The 22,284-nt window shown below is 36.5% G+C and overlaps 1 protein-coding gene across 1 annotated transcript in view; it reads right to left on the bottom strand.

The window, feature by feature from the left end:
* tusc3 (tumor suppressor candidate 3) overlaps window positions 1–22,284 on the bottom strand; it is a 90,307-nt gene that overhangs the window by 13,026 nt on the left and 54,997 nt on the right. The window contains exons 7-8 of the mRNA XM_089132421.1: window positions 3,319–3,384; window positions 2,162–2,234 (exon numbers count right to left, since the gene is read on the bottom strand). Coding sequence (XP_088988547.1) covers window positions 2,162–2,234; window positions 3,319–3,384 — 139 coding nt within the window. The remainder of the gene's footprint in view (window positions 1–2,161; window positions 2,235–3,318; window positions 3,385–22,284) is intronic.

Raw genomic sequence — 22,284 nt, forward strand, 5'->3', positions numbered from 1 at the left:
GTGAGTGGTGCTTGCCCTTGAAAAACTCTGAGGTTGTGGGTGGTTTGCAGGCCATTTACTGGGTGTTTATTGAACTGTGCACTTTTAGCCCAATGGACTTTTAGAAAATAAACTCTCTAACGGAACTGAGCTAAACTATTCACACTCACACTCCAACAGTGGATAAACAAATCCCACCACACTGTCATTTTTTACCACATCGCAAATGATCTACCAATTCTGTTGTGGAAATGACAGTAGATTCATCCATTCATCCATCCTGTTTTGAGTAATTTGGGAATAAACTGGCATTCTCCTTTGTCTTTCTAAAGCAAACGTCACACTTTTAACATAATATAAATAAAGTATTGCATGATTGGAAATAACAAATATATTCTGGTTAGTGATATACTTTCATGTCTTTTTGTTTTCTTCACACATCAAACATCTAATTTAATTTCAAGTACGCTTCTTAACTACACTCTTTCCATTGTAACCAATTACACTCATTTCAGAAACAACTTTATTAGAAGCAAAATTTCAGTGTGGTGGAAATGACACCACAACTGTGGGACAGAAGCAATTATATATTATCACAAATTAAATATCTAAATGCGTTCTGATTGTTTCATTGCTTAGATTATCATAGTTTAATAAAGTTGTGATACAATATATTATTATAATGTATAATCATATCAAAATCAAAAAGTTTGATGAACGTAAATCAAATCAACTACTGAAACACACACTTCCAGACAAAGGTTTGCAATAATTCATATTTTTTAAAATGGTTTAGAAAGAAGTCTCTCATGCTCATTTGATTTAAACAAACAAAGTATTATGAAATAGTATTTAGACTTAAAGGAGTAGTTCACTTTTAAAAACGAAAAAAAAAAAAAAAAAAAAAAAACTTTTTCTGATAATTTACTCAACCCCATGTCGTCCAAGATGTCTTTCTTTCTTCAGTCGAAAAGAAATGAAGGTTTTTGATGAAAACATTCCAGGATTTTTCTCCATATAATGAACTTCAATGGGAACCAAACAGTTCAAGGTCCAAAAGATAAATTCAGTGGAAACTGCAGGGCTTTAAACGATTCCAGACGATGAATAAGGGTCTTATCAAGCGAAAAAAATCGCTCATTTAAAAAATAAATAACAAAGTTTAAGTTTTATAAGCTAAAATGGTTGCCTTGCTTTGTTCTGTGATGTGCATTTGTGACTCTCCTGTTCGAACTCAAAATGAATGAATCTTTTTCGAGTCAATTCGTTTGTTTTGTTTGTTGAATGAATCAAATGACTCAGAAAAAGATTTGTTCATTTTGATGAGTCACGAACGCTCATCACAGAACAGAGCAAGGCAAGTGTTTGAGCTTATAAAACTTAAACTTTGTTATTTATTTTTTAAATGAGTGATCGTTTCACTTGATAAGACTCTTATTCATCGTCTGGAATTGTTTAAGGCCCTTTCAACAGTTTGCAGTTTGCACTGAAACTGTCTTTTGGACCTTGAACCGGTTGGTTCCCATTGAAGTCCATTATATGGAGAAAAATACTGGAATGTTTTCATCAAAAACCTTAATTTCTTTACGACTGAAGAAAGAAAGACATGTATATCTTGGATGACATGTGGGTGAGTAAATTATCAGCAAAAGTATTTTTTTAAAGTGAACTACTCCTTTAAAATAACTGTTATCTATATGAATATATTTTAAAATGTTGTTTATTCAAGTGATTGCAAAACATTTCAACATACATTATTCCGGTCTTCAGTGTCACACGATCCTTCAGAAATCATTCTTAAATGCCGATATGATAGGCAAGAAAAAGTACTTATTATTAGTGTTGAAAACAGTGCTGCTAAATATTTTTGTGGAAAACTGATACACATTTTTTTTTCAGGATTCTTTGACGAATTCAAAAGAATTTCAAAAGAACAGCATTTATTTGAAATATAAATCTTTTGCGATTTTAAATGCATTCATAATATTCAGAACTGTTTCCAGAGCACCAAATCAGCATATTAGAATTAATTCAGAAGGATGATAGGTGGTTATTTTCTTTTCACATCTCTAAGATATTTTGGTTCCTATATATGGCTGTATATATCAATGACAATGAGATATACTGGATGGAACACTTAATGGATTCTGAACACAATAGCAATATGAAGAAAGAAACTTACTCCTTCGTTTACCCACGTCTCCCTTAGAGGTGGCTGCTTCGTTCAAAAGGACCATTCCCATGGTGATGGCCGCATCTGAGATGGAAGTCAAGGAATAAATAGTGCCATGGATGTGGTTGGTTTGCACAATAAACAACCAGGACCTGATAATTGACACTAAAGAAAGCATAGCTCTAACACACAAGACAAGACACTCTGAGCACACTTCACTCGGCTGGGAGGTCTCCTCCAGCCTTAGGGGGAGGCAAGATGTCGGCAAGAGGAAGACAGACAAACACGTGGTGTTCCGCCTGCAGGCAGAAGCTCCTCTCTCCTCCAGCAGCTGAGCCAGATGCTAGCAGTGGGTCTCGGTCTGTCTGCACACTCTACCCATCAGGCAAAGTCAACAAACCCACGTAATTACAAAGTTCAATCAGAGAATGACACTCAGAAAGGACATACTCGACATGGCCAGGTGAGCAAGTGTGTGTACAGTATGTTTGAGAGTTTCTATGAGGACAGCAATAGACAGCTTCTTGATGGATTTTTGGATTTTGACAACCACATACGAGTAGACAAAACATCTGACATTGGACTATTTGACATACAATAATAATCGTTTTAGTTTACAAAATGTATATACTCAAGTTTAGGGTCAGGACTTTTAATAATAATAAAAAAAAAGTTCTCACCAATGGTGCAGTTGTTTAAAAAAATACATTAGAAATATTATTGCAATTTAAAATAACCATTTTCTATTATAAATACAAAATGTATGCATTCATGTGATGGCAAAGCTGAATTTTCAACATCTTTACTCCAGTCTTGGTTTGACTCAGTATAAATCATCTTTACTGACCCCAAACATTTGAACAGTACTGTATTTAACTAACATATATTTACTGTTTTGATTTTTGTCTTTGTTGTCAGCAGTAGTAGCCTATGTGAAAATAAAAACGATATATTTATTTTTGTTTCCATTTTTGCTAACAAAATAATCCCTTTATAGTCTGTAATTTCTAAAAAAATTTAATAAAAAAAAAGTAATTTCTACATTTTCAAAAGTTAACAGAATGACGAGCAGACCTTTGTGAAGTCAGTGGGTTATTACGGTTAACTTCATTAACAGAACAATGTGCCACGTCCATTGTGCAGAGGGAGGTTTTATGTGAAAGGATATTCAACAGAAGGATAATGTGAGATTCAGCCACAAATTGAGCTTGACTGCTGCCGTGGATATAACTCTGAAAAAGAAAGAAAGAAAAAAACAAGATGACAAACAAGCAGACAATAGATCTTTCAAGGTCTGCTTACACAGAGCTGTATGACTGGATACTCGAATACTAAGGCGTTTTGATAAGTGATGCTTTATCACATTTATCATACTGCAAATGCATGAATACAACCACACACTCCACCACTGACATTGTATTTAAAACATATAAATAAATACCATCTTAGAAGGGAAAAGGTCAGATACAAAATAGCCAATAGACAAAGGTCAAAGCAGAAGAATGAAAAGAAAACTTGACAATAAGTGATAAGAGCTTCAATGGATCAATGAAAAGCATTCTAACACATCAAGTCATAATGACATCTCCTGCTCTCTGGAGTAAAACCACTCTAGATGTAGCATAAGCAAAACCTTCATTGTTCTCGGAGATTAATGTGCAGGAACATGGATGCAGCTTCAATGAAAGACTGAAGTTTCCAGCCTTGAAAGCTTCAAAAACTTCTCCTACTGCATGAAGTTTTAAACCAATTTCATTACCATCAAACTTGAGTTGCTATAAACCCAATGAAATGTTCTTTATTATGTGGAACACAAAATGAGTAATTCAGCAGAATGTCCATGACGCTCTTTTCCCACACAATAAAACATAAACAATGTGATGTACAATATAGAACATACTGAAATTTCAGTCTGAATATGTCCTTTTGTTTTTGGAAGGAATATATAATCAGCCAGTGCAGCAATTTAACTTATAAAATCTACAGCTTTAGAAATCAAAACTTTGGAAACATAATGTATTCAATGCATCTACTAACATAGGAGGTCTAAAATAAGCGGTATAAATGGTAATATATTTAACTTACAGTTGGAAAAAGCAATTTCAAGGTGAGATAAACACATTCTTTAAGAGCAATGTATGTTATCTTTTAGTCATAGAATTCTATCTTAGGTATCAACTACATACCGTCACTGAATGTCACTGAAATATATGACTACCTTTCATAATTTTGAATGAAGCCTATTGAGACATGCATGTGTGTTTCGATAAAAATATAAATGACAGAAACATCTGGTATGGCTGATTTGAGTGGAAATCTACTCACACATATTGAATGCTTTTGATGTTCAGTGTGACACTAAATAAAAAAGAATCAATAGTCGACTTGAACGCAGCCATAACAAAGTATTGAGGAACTAAAAACTGCAATAAGCGGCTCCTCGATACTCAAGGCTGTTGTCACTTTCAGCATTTCATGTAGAGACAGAATAAAAGAAAGATACGGGGGGATTGTAAAAAGTAGGAATCCATTAAGAAGAAGATATGAGCAAATAGGCCAGTGCATTTATCACTGTCATGTCACCTGTCGCCTCTGGGTTAACACATCTGCTAACATTTAAATACAGCCATACCCTGCATATTTTCATATGAAAGAAAATTACATTAGAAGCTCTTTCAGCGCTAAAACAGAGAGACACAACTGTATTATTCTAAATATATGCCATATCTATCATTGGGCATTTGCGACTTAAAAACAGTCATTTGTTACTTTTGAAAACACCCGCAAGTATTTGTACTTATTTATTTGACAACTTTTTGTTTAGAAGTCATTTATTAATATTTTTTGTTCGTTTGTTATGGGGGATTTTGTCATTTTCATTAAAAAGACAGAGAGAGGGGTGATATAAAGCGATAGAAAGAAGAAACGAAAACTAAATCCAGAAATAACAAGTTGGAGTAAGAGGCCACATCTACAACATGACGGGGCGGCAGTGGCTCAGTGGTTCATGTAGGTTATCTACCAAGTGTGGAGGTGTCCATCAGCAAGACACCTAACATCAGCTGCTCCCGGCGAGCTGGATGGCGCCTTGTTTGGCAGACACCGCCGTCGGTGAATGAATGAGTGTGTGAATGGGTGTATGTGAGGCAATATGTAAAGCCAATAGGTCTATGAAAGTGCTAGTCCATTTACCATTTACAACTGTAAATCACTTATTAATATATAAATTAGTTTAACTTTAATTTAGAATGGTTAATCATTAAGGTATGTCAATTGATTATTTTTCATTTAAAATTTTAATTAAACAATCAACTGATCTAACTAAATACTGTCGCTGTTGAGCGGAAATTTTGTATGTCCGAAACCACTACTTTTCAGGAAATTATTTACTTATTTATTTATTTTTTCTTCAAAAGTTGGTATTGTGGCTTTTATATATGGTCAGAAACTTGCATGTGTCATAATATTATTCACATGCTATCAAAATCGAGCTCAACTGGAGTTATGAGGTTTTTTCCAGAGACATGTGGTTTGTCCGCCATTAGAACAGCTAAATCTGAGTTTTTCCTCAACTTACAGATTATAAAGTTTACTGTATAGCTATGTGGGCCATCTCTCAGTTTTTTTTTTTTCTCAATCATCTGGCTCAAATCTCATGTAATAAAAAATGAAGTGCTCCGCAACAGGGCTATATATACAATATGGGCTATATGCATGCATAAGTTTCGCATTTGACGCAAGGATGCTCGTCCATTTCCGGTTGTGGAGATTTAAACGGAGGAGAACCGAGGAAAACGGGATTATGGCAGAGTCTTCAAAATTTACTGTCCTCCCGTCTTTGAAACGAAACGTACATACGTTTAGATGCAATTTTATATATAGTTATGTTTATTTAATATAATTTTAAAAAGAAGCATAAACACAACGAGGGGTGTCTGTTTTATCTGTTTTTGTGACTAACGTTTCTTTATTATCATGGAGTATAAAATTCAATATAAATTCTCTGTATTGCATTGGACTCTACGATCGGCGGAAGTTATCGAGCATCCTTAATCCTTCACCGGAAATACCGCCGTGCATAGAGCCCATTGAGGACCGTATTGGTCATGACTCTATCACCGCTTTTTTACGGCATGGTACGGTACTGAACAGTTCGGTACAACACACTTTGGCGCTTTTCCACTGCATAGTACGGTATGGCTTGGCTCGATACGGCTCACTTGTGGCACTTTTCCACTACATGGTACGGTTCGGTATGGCTCGGTACAGCTCGCTTTAAATGGTACAACCTCCGTTGAGGTTCCAAGCGTACTGTACAGATACTAAAATGTGACGTGAACACACTGCAGACCACTGATTGGTCAGTCAGACAGAATTGTTACTACCAGCATCATTGTATTTGCAAGACATCAAACCCACTAGATTTAAATATCCAGTAACAGCCACCGCTGTAGCACCTCTTTTAAAACTACACTCTCAGAAAAAAAGGTACAAAAGCTGTCACTGGGGCTGTCCCTTTTCAAAAGGTAAACTTTTGTCCATTTTAGGTGCTAATATGTACATTTGAGGTGCTAATATATACATTTTAAGTGTTAATATGTATATTTAGGTGCTAATATGTATATTTTAGGTGCTAATCTGTCCATTTCATGAGCTAATGTGTAAATTTTAGGTGTTAATATGCACATTTTAGGTGGTAATATGTCAATTTTGTGTGTTAATATGAACATTTTAGGTGATAATATGTATATTTTAGGTGCTAATATGTACATTTTAGGTGCTAATATGTCCATTTCATGAGCTAATATGTACATTTCAGGTGCTAATATGTACATTTTAGGTGCTAGTATGTACCACCAAGATACCAATTTGTAGCCTTTGGATAGAAAAGTGTACCTTTTGAAAAGGTACAGCCCCAGTGACAGCTTTTGTACCTTTTTTTTTTCTAAGAGTGTACATGCTTGACTTGCTTGAAGAAAAAAGAAAGAAAACTTCCAAAAAAGAAACGGCTGAATCATGGTCAGTGGATGAAGTGCGGACGTTCCTCTCGTTGATTTCCGACGAGCGGATAAACTATAACGGCAAGACTATAATCCCACCCACTTGTACTAACTGCAGTGGAAAAGCAAAGTGAGTAGTGCCGTGCCGAGCCGATTCATACCGCGCAATGAACCGCGCCGAGCCCAACCGCACTGAGCCGTACCAGCAGCGGAAAAGCGCCATATGACAAATGCTAGACTAAGACACTGTAACAACTGAGACCAATCAGACACAATTATTTGTTATGGTTAACAAATAATCTTTAAAGCTTAACATCCCCCAACAGTGCAAGTAGGGTCTTTGGGTTACCAGGACTACGATCAGATAAGTTGGTTATATTGCTGTTAAAAATGTGATTACATGTTCAAGACAGAGGCAGCCTTTAATACAGACTTTGCTGCATTATTTATAGATTGATCTATAAATGAACATGAAGAACATTTTGAGAATTATTTACTGTCTTTTGTAATGTCATCTGATACTATTATCTTGTTGATGCTTTGTATTTTACAATAAAATCAATGGTCACCTATTCTTTCGAGTACTGGCTGGCGGTCAAGAACGTTGTTCGCTAGCAACGAAACGGTTGCAACTTCAATGTTTGACACATCAACATGTTTCCAAGAATGTGTTTGCTGCAAATGCCATGCAAGTATATACTGAGGTACTGATGATACGCTGATGGTTCTTTTCATTGTTGAATGGACCTTTCCCATAGTTCCATTTCCTGCTTCCGATTCCACCCTTTCACTCACCCTTTTACCCATATATGTATGTTTAGAGTTGTTATGTTTGTGATTTAGTTATTAAAACTTTTGCACAATATGTATTTGGTTCTGATTCACTGCTTGCAGACAAAGTCCCTTTTATGATCCTGATCTTGTTACATGCGCTAGGCGCTATACATGCTAAGAAATAATTTTTTTTCAGTGGCCATTGAAGATACCTCTTTTCTTAGAATAAATGAATAATCAAAAGAGTTTGTTGGATGAACTGATTAAGTCAGTTCACATCAAGTTAATCAAATTAACTGACCCAAATATTCATAATTAATCCTAACAAGTTATTATTGATTATTAATATTTCATAGAGCTAACACTCTTCTCCGCTCCTTAAATACATAAAAAATTAGCCTTTATATAGTGTTTCTTGAGTAAAGAAAATGCTGTACTTATTCAAACGACCTGTTATTCATAAATTTTTGCATTGCAAACAAGTAGAGACGGTCCAAAATGCATGTGGCACTTCATTCAAGATAGAGACGAGGTAGAGTTACGAGGTTTTGTCACAAGCTCTTTTTAAAACTTTTCATTGATTAAATATTTGCAAAACCCAGTGTTGGGAAAGTTCACTTTCTACATGTTACTAGTTCAAAGTTCAATTCACAAATTTTAAAATGAACTAGTTCAGTTCACAGTTCCAAAAATGAACTAGTTCTTAGTTCTTTTTTCCCCCGATATGTTCATACAAGCTTTTTTTAATTATTGCCACAGCCCATATACAACCACAGACAGCAATTATTTTATCGGCAGGAAAAGTTTGCACAGAAATATACGTCATTAATATACGCCTTTAATGCCTGTCTACAGTGTTGTTTGACCAAGTTTTCGCCTGGAACGCTCTATAGAAATCTGCAACGCATTCTCATCCTTTAACGTCATATAACGCTATATGACAAAACGGCGCTATATTACGCACATGGCACCCGTTAATATAACACGTGCTGTGAGGGCTAAGTTTAGGTGTGGGGTAGGGTGTGCGTGTCATATTCAAGCAAAAGGATTTATAACGTCTTGGGTTCGCGTGTTATATTAACGATAAAGGGTGCCATGTGCGTAGTATAGTGCCGTTTTTGCATATAGCGTTCTATATGACGTTAAAGGATGAGAACGGGCTGAAATCTGGCACCCTATTGAACGAAGTTAAACAGAGAGCGTGCCTAAAATGCCTAATATCGGCCGATAATATCGGCCTGCCGATAAATCGGTCTGGCTCTAATTCAATTAAAGCGATCAGGCACAACACTGGCAAAACCCAAAGAAAGACATAAAGGGTGACCAAAAGTAATGGTTTATAATAAATAAATAAAAACAACATACAAAAATGACTAACTATATGGGGATACAAGGTTTTCACTGGCAGATACACTATGACATTTGTAAGCTCATTTAGTGCCTGCTGACAACAAAAAAGAGCTTAATTAACCATACATAAAGACATAGTAAAGGAAGTGAACAAAAAGATTTAAATACAGAAAAACAGAGGAATGAATGAAGAGGTGTAATAAAACAAGTGAGAGAATCAGTAGTTGTGAGAACAAGTGTTGGTGTCATTGTGTGGGCAGATATTTCCTTATCATACTGTTCATTTATTCAGAGCTGACTTCTGCTCTGGGCTTTGAGGCAATGCTCTAAAGAGGCGATCCAACGTACCCATAGTGCACTAGGGTTACGGATGTCTTTACAGTCAGACCAACGTCACTATCCAATGAACCATCAAACATCATATTTAGTGCTCTGTGTAGGAGCATACATGACTGAATATGATCATTACAGCCGCCTACATGCATTTGTTTTCAAAAGACATTATTTTTGACTCATGCTAAAATTCTACTCCTACACTTTAAAAAGTGCACCGTCTGTTAAATGAACGTCGTGGCTTTTGAAGTTCTAAAACATGCAAATGTGAACAATTCACAAGAATTAAATCAGTACACTTGTTTTGAATTTATCATCCGTTCAACTAGCAAAATAAAATAAACTTAAAAATATCAGACTCATCACGAAGGCGGCATATGTTTCACAACAAAAAAAGGAACATTAAATATAAAAACATGAAATAATATCAGTGTATTCACGCATGGCATGTGTTTTTCATGAATAATTTCACTAAGCAGGAGGTCAGTATGCATTAGCCTACAAACACATTAATGTTGGTGGTGTGAAGCAAATGAAAAGTTATTAAAAATGTGCTGAGAATATAAATGTAATAGACTATACAAGTAGGAAACACCCTCATACTTTTCTTTGGCTTCACATATAGAAACCAACTCCTATGAAAGAATATGAGACTATATCTCTATAGTGAGCCATTAGGTTTAGCCTTGAAATTCAAAGACAGAAACTCAGACAAAATGCCTGGGGACACTTCAATAATGGTTTAATGGTATACTGGATTCTCAATAATGCCACTAATTTCCTCCAGAGAACAACCGACAGTAGTGCCACCCGGAGAATGAATCAGCAGTCGTACTTTTGTGGTTTAAGGCATGAAAAAGTGCCAGTTGACTTCATTCTTCTTTATCTTCCTCTGTTGCGTTCTTGAGAAGATGGTTTCCCAGAATACTCAAGCACAGCTTGCAAAGAAATCAAGTTTACTATAATAATAGCTCTAGTATTTTATCTTTCTATTCATTCAGATGGAGCAGATAACAGATAACTATGTGACCAGATTACTTAAAACGATTTACCAACAATACAGGAGGAAATTGTCATTATTTACTCAAGTTCATGTCATTATAACACCGTAAGACTTAATTTCTTTCATTATTCCGTTTTTTCTTCTTCCCACTGCAGTAACAGGAGTCGATTATATATTAACTGCTGCATCCAGATGATTGAGTCAGAACTTGAGAAGCAGATTGGCACAATTCATGAATGAATTGGTCAGAAAGGTTTTGTAAGCTGAATCATCTGACTCACTCAAAATATTTGACTCTAAAGAATGATTTCTATGAGTGGCATCGCTACTTTAATCCTCATGAACTTGCCAAGAGAAATCGGGAGTATATGTCAAGATTTCCACTGAATATTGACTTAAATTTCAGATTATTCCTTACATAAAGTTACCGTATGATTTCAGATGAACCGGAAAATAGCACACATGCAATATGAACATTTAAATGTTGCTTCTTTGTCCTTATTTAAGCTCAAAAAGTCTCCACTAACGCTAACCCTAAAGGCCATTGCACACCGAGTCCGAAATTCGCATCCGAAATTTTCGCACGTTAAAAAAAAAATTCGACCTCACGTTATGTCAGTCACGCTTGCACACTGCCTCCGAAACTTTCGTCCGTCATAAAATTAATCGGATCGGGTTCGATTTTCTGCGTTTTTCGCATCCAGAGCCAGCATTTTGAAAGGTCTTTTGACACTTCAGGGCCGGGGGAGCTCGTCCTCAAATCATTGCACATATGCGCCGTGCTTTCAGTTTCGGTTTTCAATTCAATCAAGTGTTTATGTTCTCTTCTCTATATTGGATTATGAAATTAATAAACCTCCCCTTTCAATCAGATTGAAATTTAAGATCGAATAAGGTGTGATTGAGCAGCCTATTCGATAACTAATGTATTATTTGGGCACAATACACAATAACAGCCTAGCTGTTCTGTCTGCCCAGCGCTTCCAACGGGCCGCGCGCGGGTGTGTGTTTGTCCGTGTGTGTGTGTCCATACCTGGTCCATTTCAGACACACTGCCAGTCTCCGTTCAGAATCGATTGGTTCACGGAAATTGGTGGTCTTGTTTTTAATATGTGGCTCCAGAATCGCTAGCAAAGCATCAAACTGTCCCGCTGACATTCTGAGGTAAATTTTGAATCGATCAGGATAAATTCGCAACTCCTTGATAATGAACTCTCCTTCCTCTCGGCGCAATTTCAGGATTGGATGGACGTAATGTTTTCTCTTTCTTCATTTTCAATAAGAGAGGGCAAAAATCATCCTCACTGCTTGACGAATCCATTTGGTATTTTTGCGTTTTTTCCCGCAAAAGTTTAAGAAATACGCAACGGACTCGGTGTGCAAGGTTTCTATGCGTGACGAATTTTTAAGCTGACGAACACGAAAATACGCATACGAATATTTCGTGCTCAGTGTGCAATGGCCTTAACCCTTCATTGTACATTCATGGAAAACAATTACCAGCACCATTCTTGCCTTTTTTTTAAAGACTTCTATTGTGTTCCACAGAATAAAAAAAAAAAAAGTCATAGGTTTGGCATGACGGTGAGTAAATAATTACATCATTTTAATTTTTGGGTCAACTGTTGCTTTAATCACAGAGAAAGTTTATACATTTTGCCACTTAATATAAAGTGTGGCCACTTAAAGGTGCTATATGTATTTTTTAGCGGCCTCTATCAGTGATGTTTCAGATTGCAACCAATTTTTACAAGAGCGTTATTATAGCGTTAAATAGTGGAAGTCTCTCCATAAAGGGCCATACACACCGGAATATCGGCGCACATTATTCGCCAGCGTTTTTCAGCGCGTTATTTGTGTTCACACCCAAGCGATTTTCACTGACGATGAGCTGAGTGAACATGCAAATTCGTTCCCTGACAATAGATGGCGCCCATTTGCTGTGCAATACCACTCCATAACAGTTATCTTTTATCAAGATTTTTGTAAACGCTGTCGCGTTTGTCATATAGTTCTTTATGTTCTAACACCAGCGAGACCAGCAGCTCTACATTCACTTTGCCTTGCATCGTCCTCGTCTTATTTCTACCTGGCAGTGTAGACGGCAATGTTACAAGTTGTGTTTTACTGTAACTTCAGAAGCTCCAAACACGTGAGCAAAAGCACCAATTTCACTGGTCGGATAGTTTTTGACACGGCGTGTCAAATAAAAAAAAAAAAACCTGAGGCGTTTTAAAAAAAAATGACTGTGTGATTACAACCCCTTCACACACAGGCAATAAAAAAGGATTCATTTCAGAAGAAAAGTTACATATAGCACCTTTAATCTATAAGAAGTCCAAATATGCATAATTAGAGCTCAGATAAAAAAAAAAAATTCCTAGAGTTTCAGGCCCCCAGCAGTACATATGGAGATGCAGAGAAGTTTGATCCCAACTCCAGATAAAATGCTCAGAATTCTGCACGAATTTTCAAATCAGGACGGATCATTAGAATGCCAAACTCCTTAAGACACCCCGCAGCATAAATCTTCCTTTGCAAAATGGTTCAAAATTGTCCAGCAATCACTTTGATTTCCATGGCGCTTCATCTGAGCCCACTTTGAAGTTCTCTTATCGAAAAGCGATTTATCTAGCTCAAATAATATTGATCCTTTTTACAGTGTTCCTCTCGAAAGAACAAATTCTCATAATCAGCGACATAATAACGGTTTACTACGACCCATGCAACTGTTCTCACTAAACAATAATACACATTTCATCAACATTTTGGCATTTTCACTTCATTTTCCACTTGAATGGCTTATTTTAATGCTGCTTTCAATCTGTGAAACAACGTAAAGCTCTAACTCAAAAACCCAGAGGAACATGCATAGAAGATTGGTGCAATGACATAAATTCGAAAAGTAAATTGCAGTTGTGCACATTAGTCGCAATGAAAAATACCTTAATACTCTCTGTGGCCCTTCCAATTGATCTGATGAATTGAGAATTACAGTGTGCGTTCTCATTCCTTAGACAAGGAAAATAGCTGCAGCTAAGTGTGAGTAGGGAGGAATAAGTTCAATGCTCACCACTATAACTGGGCAATAAGTGTGATTATTCAATTAGGGATACAAATCTATGAGAGACCATGAATTTATTCAGGATTAAGGATTATATATTTGGAGACTGATGGTTAGAGACAATCATGTCGGGAAAAAAAACAACAGCAACGACAACAAATGGTAAAATGGTAAACGGATTGCATTTATATAGCACTTTCACAGACCCAAAGGCCACCAAAGCCACGCACTTTATATTTTGCCTCACATTCACCCATTCATACACTGATGGCGGTGTCAGCCATACAAGGCGAACCGAAAAATGATTTCAACATTTATTTGTGGTGTTGAACTGAACTTCATAGCATAACATGAAGAGCTTATGGATACCTTTATCTTGAGCTTCGAAAGTAATTTTTTGATTATATATATATATTTTTTTGTAATTAAATATGTTTGCGATTCTTGTTTTTCAGCCCCTTGTACAATAACATTGTACACGCTGAAGGTTTTGGAGAAAGCCCGGCTGTTTAAACTGTTAAATTTCACTCTTAATTGCTGTAATATATAAGTGATGTGTGACTAAACTGCAAAAGCCAAATTTTCTTCTTCAGGGACGTACAGTCACCTAATGGTTTTGATGTAGTAACCTTTGCAAATCATTTGTTCCTGTTTTTTTTTTTTTTTTTTTTTTTTTGCTCACTGTTTTAAGGCTTCAGTATTAAAGGTCAAAAGAATGAGTCAGTGATGGAGATAAATGAAAAGTCAACAAAGCAGAAAAGTGGGAAGAGAGAGAGAGAGAGAGAGAGAGAGAGAGAGAGAGAGAGAGAGAGAGAGAGAGAGAGAGAGAGAGAGAGAGAGAGAGAGAGAGAGAGAGAGAGAGAGAGAGAGAGAGAGAGAGAGAGAGAGAGAGAGAGAGAGAGATGAACCTATATTCAGGTTTGGTTTAGAGCACAAGTGGGATATTAATTATACATTACTTACAGAGGAAGTTTAGCAAATTTTCTGTCTATTTTTTTTTTAATGATGCCAATGAGCATTTGCAAAAATACCTACAAGAAAGGGAAAAAAAGTCCTGTGCTTAAGAAAGTCTAACCCGCCCCTTACTTTCAATTAATTAAAATCTTAGTTAGTTTCAAATGTAACAATATTACTGTTTTCCCGTATCTTGCTGCCTTGGCGAGCGTAAGAGGCTTTCAAAAATGAAAAAAAAGAAAATAAATTCTCACTGACTGCAAACTATTGAATGGTAGTGTATAATATAGAACAGTGGCAGCTCATCAGGGGAGGCACAGCCTACCGAAAATTGAAGTGACAATGGGAGAAGGACAATTGAGTATTTCACTTTCAACGGTTAAAGCGGCAGTCTGGTGTTTTTCCTCTTTGTCGCCATCTCTGTTCGAAATCTGCAATTGCAGTCATTAGAGGAATTATCAGCGTTAAGTGAGTTGTACTTCAACACCCTCAACGAGGCAGAACGCGGATTGACACGGTGTTTGAGGATTCTGAGAGGCTGTCAGTCACCGTGCCAATGTGGATACTGCCATTCAGAATCCCAGATTATTCTTTTTCGAAGTATGACCAACATATGAATTCTCACTGGAAAATGTCATCATTCTGAACTAGTAAGAAACATTCAATTTTATTCTGGTTCTGTCATTGCAGTAAATCTCGCTGATTAAATCTAACAATCGCTTATAAGTTATCATATCACGCAAAACCGTGCAAATTTTACTTTGTTCTCAAATTGTTAATGTTAACAACAAAAGCAAGCATTGTGTGACTACATGTCCTTCCGATACGTATCCTTGTTTTCGCATGGGTCCGGTTGCAGTCTTTTTTTTTTTTGATTGTCGTTTGAACCTTTCTGGATCCGCCATCAAATTAATAAGTTTAAATATATCAAGTGCTGTGAGAAAAGGCTATAAATCTCCACCTCCAACAGCCTCACACACAATTATAGCCTACAAGCCGAGACCCCTTCTTTATGTGTATAGATGTGATGCAAAGACATGCTCGTATCTCCCGCGGAAATCCACCAGTACCACTGGAATTAAAAACAAAAATATTATAAGCTTACCACTTTGAATCAAGCTAAGGCAAGCAGAGAGTTTTGAACACTGGCTGGTTATGTGTTTTCTCAAATATGTATTTTGGATCATTTTTAACCCAAAAAAAAGTTATGAACTGCAGCTTTAAGAGTGTAGAGAAAAAAAAATACATTGCAGAGGAGTCTAGCCTTCCCTCGGTATATCAACCAATCATCATAGAGAAGAAAATTACTTATATGGAAGAATGTTTTAATCAAACAGATCTCATTCCCCATTGACTACCATAGTAGGAAAAAAAATACATACTATGGTAGTCAATGGGGAATGAGATCTGTTTGATTAAAACATTCTTCCAAATATCTTCCTTTGTGTTCAGCAGAACAAATAAACACATAGAGGTTTGAAACAACATGAGGGTGAGTAAATACTGACAGAATTTTCATTTTTGGGTGAACTATCCCTTTAAAGTTGGATATATGCTACATTTATCAGCACTAAATGGCTGAACGTGCTCTTTTAACACGGTCATTTAAAAGGACAGAAGGATGGATTTTTCCTTCAAGTGATAGGCTAGGTGAGTAAAATTATATTGATATTGACATATTATATTGCTGTATATGTAATTTCTGCCTCTATTTTAAAACCCACCAATCACTACTGATATAGAGCTCTCATTTTACACTGAAGAAGAGCTGATTTTCTAAGAATTTCTTCTTTGAACCAAAACATTGGTTTACTTTTTATCACATTTTTTTCTGTATCGAATAAGACACTGTCATCATTTTGGCTGGAGAAGACATTTTATAAGATAAAAAAAGAATAGAATGTATTTCTTTTAGTCCATGCCTAGGACACTATAGCTGAACTGTGGGCAGAAAAAGCTTAAAAGCACTCTGAATATGGACGATCCATCGCTAAGATTTGTGCAAAGTACGCCCTGATGTATCAGGCACTCCAGCGATTATCAAAATCAATCAGAAAGCTGTATAAAAATGATTGACGGCCATGTTTGGCCGTGGGCAGCCAGCTAAAGAGCCCTTACATAGGCAGTTGAGTCCTTGCTTTTGTGTGTGTGTGTGTTTTGTTTGCAAAATAGCCCCCAAAAAGGTCAAGGTATTTTTTTTTTGACATTTCATGCATCATCAGTTTTGTAACATTGCTTAAATCGTGCCAACAACCGAAGCATTCGTTCAAGCGCAATGGCCATTTTCGTCCCAAGTATTTCATCATAAAACCACATTAAAAGGAACACTTGCTAGGAAGCAACAATCCAGTCACTCAGGTTTGAATGTGCAGTACGTAGCTGGGAGCATCTATCAGGCTTTTGAGGAATTTTTGCGGTTTCTGCTGGCAGATTGAATTTTTACTCTGTGTGGGAGCAACCTTTCATTACCCCTACACTGTCATCAAGCATTACGTCTCCACTCACTCAATTGTTGGCGATGCGCTGGCCCTGCAGTGGCTCAGTGTTGGCATCACCATGACTTAAGTCCCCCTTGAGGCCTGTCACTCCTTCCAATCAGTTTTAGTCTGGTTTTAAAAGACTGAGGTTGGGTGTATAATGTTGATGGTGGATGTAATGCTTTGACTTTATAATTGGCGTATAAGTGCAAAACTGTAAACTTCAAAACTATTTTCAAATTAAGAGTACACCGCATCCTTTCATGTGGATTGCATTTCAAATGGTTCTGTGTGAATGGTAGACATCTCTCCCTTGAAATGAGCACTCTTTTTGGGTTGGAGTGGTTTTGATTCAGATCAATTTGTCTGGAGCGCCAGCTCATCAGCGGGCTGCTCTGAGAGGCACTTGTATACAAGCTAGCCAACAGCCAGAAAACCAGCCGCATACTATGAAGGGAATGGAATCAGTACATATAGGGGAGTAAATATTCAATTCTATCTCACAACCAATTGTACAAGTGAGTAAAAGGTGGCTAATTCATACTAATTCCAGCCCGTTCTCACCCCAAGGCGTCAAATACTGACGCTTTTGACATTTCGTCTACATCCAACACACATGGCACCCTTTAGCGTCAATATGAGATGCAGATATATATGTATATATATGGCCAAGAAAGCGCCTCCTAGTGGTGTAACCCTAACCCTTCCCCAGACCTAAACCTACCATAACCAAACAAAGCCCTGTGCATTATATTGATGCTAAAGGGTGCCATGTGCGTTGGATTTAGACGAAATTTCGAATGCGTTGACTAATTCATACGACCTCACTCTTACGAATTTGTACGATTTGTCTAAACCCACGTGATTTAGGGGCGGGGTCAGAGATAGGTCATTATGATATAAAATATGTACGATTTAGCAAGAGTAAGGTCTATGAATTCGTACGAATTAGCCACCTTAAAAATTCGTTTTTTTTTAAAAAAAAAATCGTTTTTATTTTATTTTATGTAACCATCTCTTGTCATACGATGTCCTGTCATTTCGTTGTAATCTGTAAATATAAGTTACCATTCTGATTTCACACATTTGATCCATGGTTTTGCTTGGACACACATCAACATCATAAAAACCACAGACATCTACAGCGGGATACAACTTTAAAATAGCCTAAATTATAAAGTTATGAAACTTTACTTTGCCCTCAGCCAAAACGATTTGCCAAGGAAAAAAATACAGATTAATGAGACCAAAGATCGCCTGTTAGATATACACAAGACAAATTATATGTCATGTTTAACCACTACAGCCAGCGACAAAGGCCAGACGCTTTACAGTGGAAGTTTGATCATAGATTTGAGTTCGATGTGGTTCGATGTGGCTGTGTCGGCGCATAACATAAGTCATAAATAAACTTATCTGATTGGTTTAGCCTACGGTAACCAATGACTTTAAACTTCAGAGAAGCGCACCCTAGCAAGAGAGAAAACACTTCTCTATAAATATGCCATTCCAGACTCTGTCTATGAAGCAAAGTGAAGTAGCAGAGTCTGGTATTACCAGGCTAGCGTTTTCATCCCATGTGTTATCTTGCATTCAGATGGCTGGTATTTGGCAACGCAATCATCCGAGACACTTCTGGAAGGTCGTCATTCTGATGATAGACTTTGATCAGTCTGAAATGCATGAGCCAAACCAGCATTTATGATGCTGTGCTGTGCATTAATAGGTCCACTGGTTAGTCCTGTTACACAATCACATCCACTGTTGAGGCAAAGTCCATTTTTTTGTTTTTTTTGTTTTCTGCATCAAAGGATTTAATCAGTAAATGTGTTTTCAGCGTAATTTATGTGCATGTCTTCTTATCAAATAAAAAAAATAAATATCTGCATCAATTGAGTGATTACATCATTTTATGCGCATAAAGAATTAATGCACATCTTGGCATTTCCTTCCAGCAATTTGTTTATGCAATATTCTAAAATGTGCATAAAAATATATTGATGGGAGAATTAGGTCGGATATCAAATCATGCAATCTTTTGTCTCTTTTTTTTGTCTATGATGTAACTTCAAATGATTTAGAACAAAGTGCATGAATTGTATGGACAATTTTAAATTATTTTGTCATTTTGGAAACTTTATATAACAATCATTTTAATAACTAAATAATTTTTACTCTAAAGAAAAAAAAAACACAATGTTTTCTTATTATCATTAGTGAGAAAACTAGTTTAAATGAGGTATGGATCAAAATCTGAAAGATTTTGCGTATCAAAAAAAAAAAACATAAAAAGGTCATAATGTACATTTTACTTTTAATTTTCTAAATTCTATTTTTGGGTAAATCCATGTTTAATACATTAAGCATTTATTTAGAAATAAAATCTATAATCCCTAATTGTCATTGCCAGATCAATGCATTGTGATACATTTGCGCTTCAAGCAAAAAGCAAGAGTTTTCTTACATTATATTCTTACATTATAAAATTCTTACATTATAAAAAACACATAATCCGGATATTCAAAACACTTGCAAACACACTCAACCGTTCTTTCTCCACAATTTTCAGTCCAGTTGGATGTGGCAGGGCAAACAGCCTTTCAGAGTGTGTAAAATAAGGCTGCCAGCTCAAGTTAGAGAAAGAGTTTTCAAGCCTGTCAAAATAACTTTCAAGATTATGGACAGGGGGACACCGAAAACTCCAGGAGCCAACGGCAACCCTTCAGCACTTCCGTGTGATGCCTAACAAGCTCGGGAAAGAGTAGCTCTGCACGGAGAAAGACAGGTACTCCTGGACAGGATGAGAGGGTGCTGATTACATCATATAGGGCAAGACATTAAATGCTCACACCAGCTGAGGCATCTGTGTTAGTCAAACAAATCAGTCATTCCCTGCATACTACAGCTAAAAGCTTAATTACTTCACTGCTTTATAATCATCGATAATAATGTAAGCTAATTATTGAAAGCGATAAAACATTTTAAATATTTTAACTATCACTTAATGGACAAATATAACTTATATGAGCTTTGGCTTGTAGAGTGCCTCTGCTGGTACATACTGTAACTACATCTTATGGGAAACAAAAAAAAAAGAATAATTCTCCATAAAAAAAAGCCATGCATTCGGATTTGTTTGCAGGACCCATACATCCAAAATCTGATTATATTATAGTACATTTTTAAACAGGTTACATGAAAAGGGGTAGGTTAAATGAATGACTTGTAAACATTCTGGGTTCAGTATAAATTACGCTCAAATTGACCGTAAAACAAAAGTAAAAACGGGATACACTTTTGGAGGTTTAAAAAGCAGAAATGTGAAGCTTAAAGGTACAATATGCAGAATATTTGCAGTAAAAGATCCAAAAACCACTAGGACAATGTTATATATTTTGTTTAGTTGATAACTTACAATATCCCAAACGTTTCCAACTATGTGTAAATACTAATTCCAACTATGTCCCCGGTTTCCGCCAGGTTTGACCTCGTACTGCAATAGTAACCATGGCGACGATATGATTTTTCCTTTAAAAGAAGATATCTTGAAGAATGTCAAAACCAGAAAATTGGAAAATTAATAGGAAAATGAATACTATGGAAGTCAATGGGTCCATCAATGGGCTCGTCTGGTTACCGACATTCTTCAAAATATCTTCTTTCGTGTTCAGCAGAAGAAATAATCTCATACAGGTTTGAAACAACTTAAGGGTGAGTAAGTGATGACAGAATTTGCATTTTAAAGTGAACTAATCCTTTATCAACTTATTTACTAACTGCATCCATTAACATCACCACCACAAACCCAGCATGAATGTTTTACACATCTTTACAATGCCTCAAAATAACAGCTTCCCGTATAAACGGACCACCTATCGACCGCACCATGCGCTGGATACAAATAGATGACACACACCATGGAAACAGATGAGTGTCAACAAAGAAAAAAGGTTTTTTTTTTTTTTTTTTTTGGAAACTGACCAGCTGTGAGAGGTCACAGAGGCAGACAGTCTGGAGTCTTCCGGACTGGATCTGACTGACAGCTTGAGCTGATACCAATGGAGAATCAACAATGAGAATCAAAAAAATGCTGCCTCACAAACCTCCAGCTGCAGGTTTAGAAAAACAACAGTATTTTGTGGTTATTTACATACACCATTCATTGGTTGTCACAAATAAAATGAGAAAAGTTAACCATAAAAACTCCTGCTGGCAAAATGGAAGATTGGCATCAACGTGATTAATTCACAGTTAATCTGCCTTTCCTTCTCCTGTTTGTTATTTTCCTTTTGGCTTTCTTTATTATTATTATTCTCCACAGGTCTCTTGTTTCAGCTGTAATTAAAGCTCCCATTTGCTATACAGATTAATTTCTATTGCTAAACTCCCTCTGCATCAGAAAAAAAAAAAAAAAAACACACAAAAAAACCCCACTAGTTGCCAGGAAGAGATCTTGAAAAATCTCTGCCTCGAGTGCAACATTTATTTAATGCTTCAGTTCACAGCTCAATTCGGTTAATAAAAACTCCCCAGAAAAGTTTCGTCCAAGCTAAAAGCCAAAATATTTGCCGAGATGCAATAAAAGTGACAACATGCTGGAAGGGAAGGGCAGATGATTTACCTCTTACTGTTGGTAGATACAGAGAGGCTGCAAGAGTTCATTAACAAATTGTGGGAAATGAAATGAAAATGGTGAACGGAAGGCTAAGGCGAGCAGAGGATCTGGCATCTTCAGGTGACTTTGAAAGAGAACACTACGTGATCAAGTCCTCAAAAGAAAGTTCAAGAGACAAACTTTTTTAGGTGAATTATTAGAACAAAAAGCAGAGTTCAGGCCAAAAAACTAGAGAATTAACCTCTTTCTGATTTGCAGAAGTAGTTTGCATTACTAACTCGTCTGTGTTAAAGGGTTAGTTCACCCAAAAATGAAAATTAAGTTATTAATTACTCACCCCCACGCTGTACCAACCCCATCTTCGGAACACAAATGAAGATATTTTTGATTAAATTTGAGAGCTGGATCACTACCACATAGGCACCCTAAGGGATTGAAACTTGACAGCCCAGAAAGTCATCGAAGAAAATGTTTAAACTCAACTAGAACACCGTGTCCTGACTACACGCGACAGCAAGTGGATCTGTCCACACTAGACGCGACGCGACTGTGAGACGCCACA

This window comes from Pimephales promelas, chromosome 6 (genome assembly GCF_988280905.1).
Source record: "Pimephales promelas chromosome 6, fPimPro1.hap1.1, whole genome shotgun sequence".
Taxonomy (NCBI): domain Eukaryota; kingdom Metazoa; phylum Chordata; class Actinopteri; order Cypriniformes; family Leuciscidae; genus Pimephales; species Pimephales promelas.